The sequence below is a fragment of the Sinocyclocheilus rhinocerous genome, unplaced genomic scaffold, assembly GCF_001515625.1.
Source record: "Sinocyclocheilus rhinocerous isolate Xijiao unplaced genomic scaffold, SAMN03320098_v1.1 scaffold128, whole genome shotgun sequence".
Taxonomy (NCBI): domain Eukaryota; kingdom Metazoa; phylum Chordata; class Actinopteri; order Cypriniformes; family Cyprinidae; genus Sinocyclocheilus; species Sinocyclocheilus rhinocerous.
In genome coordinates, this window is record NW_015666174.1 from 91,390 (window position 1) to 97,841 (window position 6,452).

A 6,452-nucleotide genomic window follows, 5' to 3' on the forward strand; every position below is an offset into this window, starting at 1 on the left:
CCCAAACCTTTGAATGGGTAATGTATATGATGATGTGTTATATTATTATTAATATTTTGTATATATTTATGTAACATTATGGATAATATAAATAACATTATATAAATATATAACACTATATATTAAATAACATAAACATATTATACAGAAAATAACAATATTTGTTCCCCCAAAACTGTGTCCACTTATTATCTAGTCATGTATGTTCATGGCTTTCTTCTTATAAGAAAAGAGATTCTTTGGCGGTGTGTGTTCAGTTAAAGGCTTGAGTGTTTTGTTAATCAGTGACCTGGCTGCATTCAGAGGGAAGGATAGGTGGTGTATTTGAAGCGGCGTTAAACATTGATGCCGCCACACCTCTCCCCCTCTCCAAATTAAGCAAATCACCGGGCCACTCCGGGCAGGAAAAGGAACACGCGTCATAATTGTGTGACATTTGGGTAATGACCGTTCTGACATTTCAGACTGACACCTTCTCCCTCTCGCTTTTTCTAGCCTTTCTTTTCCCAGCTTTTTTGCGCAGAGGCTCATGTATTTAAAGGGTAATGATACAGACTGACAGCTTTACGCTTTAAACGAACCAGTGACACACACGCGCACACACACACTCTTGGGATTCTTCTCTTCTGTTGGACTATAGAGCCCGTCTCGCCTAAGATGCCATCAAAGGAGAAAAAGAGATTAGATGACCTACGTCATGCAGCCGCTAACAAAATATTAACAGTGACTCATCTCATGATAAATCAACATAGATCTATTGAAAGTGGGGTTGGTAACACTTTAGATTAGGAAACACATATTTACTATTAACTAAGAGTTTTCCCCCAATAAACTCCTAATTTGCTGCTTGTTGATAGTAAGTAAGGTAGTTTTTGTAGTAGGTATGTTTTAAGTATTGGTATTGGGTCAAGGGACATAGAATATGGTCATGCAGAATAAGGCATTATTATGTGCTTAAGTACTGTTATTAAGTACTAATAAACAGCCAACATACTAGTAATATGCATGCTAATAAGCAGCTAGTTAATAGTGAATAGCCTAACCTAAAGTTTTACCGTGGCGTTTATAAGAAAAGTGCCGTTTCAGTGTTATTCCCATTTTTTGTCTGGATGGCCCAACTAAAGCAGAAATTAACAGCCTTGTGCAAGAAACCTCTTTTTATAGCATTCTACAGTCGATCTGTTAAGTGTGTGTTTCTTGGCCAGAATAATCTGCAAAGTGGTCAAGATTGTATGCTGCAAGTCTGTCTATGGACTTCCCATCAACTCATGCTCTCTGCTGTCCTTGGTGCTGAAATTCTCCCATTTTGATTCATATGAAAAAAATCCAACACCGATATGTCATTTGTTGTGTCACAAACATACACTGCTTTGTATTCTTGGAAGCACCTCACATTTATGCAAGGCTGTAAATTCCCTCAGTATCAATTTAGGTTCTAATGTTTCTGTGCACACTTTCAAAGACTTTCCACAGCCTGAAAATTCTATTTTATTTTATTATTTGTTTATTTGTGTTTTAATCTAATTTTGTTTTGTTTTAAAAAATACAATTATTTATATTTTATTCATAAATAATACATTATACTCTACCATTTTACTATACTGTTATACTGTACCGTAATTTGGAATTATAATTTTTTTTTATGTTTTTGAAACAAGTCTCTTCTGCTCACCATGGGTGCATTTATTTGATCAAAAATACTGTAAAAACAGTAATATTATGAAATATTATTACCATTTAAAATAATTGGTTTCTTTTTGAATATTTTTTATATTTTTGATTTATCTAAATTTTTATTTATTTCTGTGAGCAAAACTGTATTTTCAGTAGTCATTACTCCAGTCTTTAGTGTGACATGATCCTTCAGAAATCATTCTAATATGATGATTTGCTGGTCAATCATTATTATCATCATTATTTTTGGTTCTCATTCATCAGTTATGGTTCTTAAAGGGGTCATATGATGCTTTTTTAAAGATCATTATTTTGTGTATTTGGTGTAACAGAATATGTTGACATGCTTTAATGTTAAAAAAAAAACATTATTTTTCAAATACTGTACATTATTGTAGGTCCTCTATGCCCCGCCTCTCTCAAACGCTTCGTTTTCTACAAAGTCCCTCCTTCCGACAAGCACAGTGAAACGGTAGTCCATAAAATGCATTGCTGTTCTGTTGTAAGTGATCTTAAAGATTCCTAAATGCATCTACTTTCGGAAGGCCAAATAAAGTGCTTTTGCTTTCGCCTAAAGTGCTTTTGGCTGGTTTTGGCTTCACCAAAAGTAGGGGAAATGTTGGAAAAGTGCATAGATTCCGTCTAGGCCTGGTCATGACCTTTAATGTAGACAGCTGGCTTAATATTTGTAGGAATTGTCAAGAGTAAGACATCTGAAATGCAAAGCCTTCTAATGTCAAGACATTAAAGACAGAAAAGAAATGATTGTTTAAACATCACATGCAGGTGCAGAGGAGAGAAGCAAGCCTGCAGTGCTGTGGGTCATGTACTTCAACATGAGGGACACATCAGCCCTGGACAGCAGCAGCTACAGCCTGCCGAGCAACGTTCACGTGTGCACCGGTCCCGATGGCAGCCTGTGCAGCGACTACTCCATTAAACTGGTGAGTCCAGCAGAGGGAGGCAGACACTGCGTTCATTGGATCAGAAATTGCTTGCTGCCTCAATTATGGGACGTTTTAGTCTTTTTCTTGTTGGTTTAGGCAACATTTTGTTTCTGTGTTTATTTCCAGGCTGAATCCGTGTTTCATCATATCCTCCCTGATGAAGAGTTCTGTCCGCCCGCGCCCAACCCAGAGGACATTATCTATGACGGCGATGGTCCGCAGGCCGAAGGGCCCGGCTTCGGCGAGAGTACTAACACAGAAGCGGATAAAAGCCAGGCAGAGGAAGAAGGTGCCGCCCATGAGAAGAGTCCATCGACTGAGAGCTCTGAACCCGCAGTGATGGACAGTGTTACCCAGCAGGCACCGTCGGACACGACCCCACCCTCTGAAGAATAACCCCTTTAGAGACGCTTGTTCATTTCTCCACAATCACTGAGCATTTGGAATCCAATCTTCAGTCATCCAGTTCTCAATCCTGTTATGTTCATCAACCCTTTTTTAATACATTTTACGTGCCTTTCTTTTGCATTTTCACACGCGATACCTGTTTTATTTTGTTACTGTAAGCTGTTTATGTATTTCCTTTTTAAAAACCAAAATGTGTTTTTTTTTGTTGTTTTTTTTCAAAATGTATTCACAATTTTGCATGGTTCAAGCAAGGTGCTTGAATTATACTGTATATTCTGGAGTTATTCAGACGACTAAGATTAAATGATTTTGGTCACATGCAGGACAAATACTCTTATTTTGGCTGCTTCTTCAAACCTTGTATTTCAGATATCTATTTGAATGCTGTCTGTCTTTTCATTTGGCATTACGTCTGTTTTGTGTCGTCGCATCCAAATGTACGCTATAAATGTATCATGGCTGCTGGTATTAAATATTTAATTGAAGATGTATTTTAGTTCATTATTTGTACCGTCAGCCACACTGCAGGATTGAACTTCACATTGTCTGTCACAGATACAAACTGATTTCAGCGCAAAACTCCAGTGTAAACTGTGCATTAGTGATGCTCTCTGAGTGCGGTTTACCTGCCATGAAGGCGAGGTGAGGAAGCGCTAGCAGGCGCGAGGGAAGGAGCACAGTTTGATGACATTTGGTTTGCACTGCCATGGCTGAACAGATGGCTCATTATGGCTGCGAGTGCGCAGTCGTTCCTCACAGCACTTGCTGCCTTTGTTTCCCTGGAATTTGATATGGGCTTTGCCGAGGGTATTTACTCACTCTGGAGGGGAAGAATTACTGCTGAACACATGGCCCAGGTTAGTCCCAGACCAGAGGAAGTGTGCTGATTCTTTCCGACGGCTGGGAGTAAGCACACCCCTGACAGCACTGACGAGTGTTTAGAGTCAAGTCAAGAGTGATGTGTGTCACATATAACCCAGTCTTCGGTTTAATTCACTCATTTTGTATGATGCATAGTTTTGCATGTTGTATAGGCTTAGAATGCAGAATGTGATGTGTTTTGAAGTGATGATGGGGTTTTCTAAGAAAATTTCTCCCAAAACTTTTAGGATTACTTTATTTGAAAATGAACCAGGGCTGTAACCTCTATTGACATTGCGGACCACCACAGGGGGCCATGTGCCTCCTATATTCAGATTATTAAATTACTAATTCAAATAATCTTTAAAAAAATTTAAAAAAAACATTCAAAGTACTAATAGTTATTTGTCATTAGTAAGCCTGACACAAAAGCAATACATTATTTCAACCCTGTTACTGTAAGTCTGGGATTTATACATTTAAATTTAAATAATTAACAGAGGTAATAAATCAATATTTAAATTAATATTACAATAGCACATGAAATTTCTCTCTGACAATGTGGTTTGTGTCAACTTTGTTTCGGGGTTGAAGATCAGTTAAAAAATGTCTATTAATGGCCTCCGCTAGCATGCATCATTGCACCACATAGTATTATTCACAGGTTGTGTTTTGATGATTAAAGAAAATGTGTTTATCCCTTAACAGAGTTGAACTATCATGCTTTATGAAGATATTTATCATTAATAACCCAAAGCCTGACCTTACTGCACAACTTAATTTCAACCCTGTCACTGCAAGCTTGGAATTCATGTAGAGATTTGAATAGGTAACTGAGTTTATTGAGCCTTTTGATAAATTGCACATTATGATTTATTATATTAAATATTAATATAAATATGACTAACTCATGCCATTTTTCTTTGAAATGTGTTTTGTCAACCGTTATATCCAAAATGTTCTTGAGTTGAAGATCAGTGCAAAAAATGTCTAATAATGGCGCAGCTAGCAAGCATAATTACATCACACCGTATTATTAACAGGTTGTGTTATGCTGACTGAAATAATGTTTATTTTATAACAAGTTGAACTATCAAGCTTGATTAAGTTATTTGTCCTTAGTAATGCTAAGCCTGACCCTACAATACTACTTTATTTCAACCCTGTTACTTTAAGTATGGAATTTATATACATAAATTTGAATAGGTAACTGAGTTTATTGTGCTTTGGTAAAAAGCGCACTTTACAATGTATTTAAATATTAATAACTCATGCCATCTCATTTGAAGGAAGTGTTTGTGTCAACCGTGTTACATATACATGTTTCAGGGTTGAAGATTTCAGCACAAAAATGTCTCATAATAGCCTCAGCTAACAATCATTGCACCACGCCATAGTCACAGGCTATGTTCAGGCGATTAAAAATGGTGTTTATGAGTTGAATAGGGGCAAAAACAAATTGTTTTTTCATTTCAAACCATTATGAACAGAACATGGGGGACAAGACGAATTCCACATTTTCTCCAAATCATGAATAACGCATATTTAAAAGAAAAAGGTCATAAATTGTGAACGCATGGTATTTTTAATTTCAATAAAAGTTCAATCTATTTCCAATAAAGAATATACCTTCCAACAAAAACATTTAAAAACCTTATTTTATTATCATTTCCTGTAAGGGACCTACCGATATTTTCCCTCAAGCAGAGACAGGAGAACCTGAGGTCTCAAACATGCCCTTATTTAGGTTTAAACCTATTGAGTGTCCATATATCTGCTTCATGCCCTGTGATCGATTTCCTCAATTTTCGTAATTTCATGACAATCCTTTATCTCCAGCATTTTGGTTTCATCTCATTGTTTTGGGGGCATGAGATTATTTTCTTCTCTCTTGAGTGACCTGCCTGCTCAATAGCATCATTGGGAATCAATTTTCTGCATGGAGAGTCTTGACATTCAAACGCAAAAGGGTAAAATGTGCCACAGGCAAGACACCTAGCGGGGGCCACGTTTCTCCGGCACTGTGGGGTGCATTCAGTGAGGAATCTTTAGGGACTTACTCTGAGGAGTTGTAAAATGTTTCTCCACAAATTAAGGATTGACACACAAATATTTTTACTTAGCAGATGCCTCTGGCTACATCTGATTTTATCCTTAAGAAGGCCACTTAACAAGGTGCTGTCTAAGAGGTGTAATGTGAGGGAATGCACTTATCTGCTCAAGACAAATAGACAAACAGCAAATAATGCAACCATATGGAAGACGTTTATTTATTTAGTTTATAGTTGGAGTTGGACAGATTGGTGGTATAACAGTTATGCCAGGTTTCAATCAAAGTAAATATCACTTAGTGTAGGGTTATTTCTAGCCAAGCTGTAATTTTGTGAACATATGCAAAACCCCCCCAAAAAAGAAAGGAAAATGTTATTTAACTTCGCTAGCAATGAAATTAGCCTTAGCACGATAAAGCAGTTGGCATTTTTTTCTAAATTGGTTGAAAACTACATTTACTCCACCATCAATTCCATCACAGAATGCTGTAAACATTTAAAAATGGAAACG

At 36.9% G+C, this 6,452-nt stretch overlaps 1 protein-coding gene across 1 annotated transcript in view; it reads left to right on the forward strand.

Moving 5' to 3' along the window:
* LOC107731975 (rab proteins geranylgeranyltransferase component A 2-like) overlaps nt 1–3,197 on the forward strand; it is a 64,396-nt gene extending 61,199 nt beyond the window's left edge. The window contains exons 14-15 of the mRNA XM_016543201.1: nt 2,461–2,618; nt 2,748–3,197. Of these exons, the coding sequence (XP_016398687.1) occupies nt 2,461–2,618; nt 2,748–3,017 (428 nt within the window). The 3' untranslated portion in view covers nt 3,018–3,197. The remainder of the gene's footprint in view (nt 1–2,460; nt 2,619–2,747) is intronic.
* Nucleotides 3,198–6,452: the final 3,255 nt, after the last annotated feature.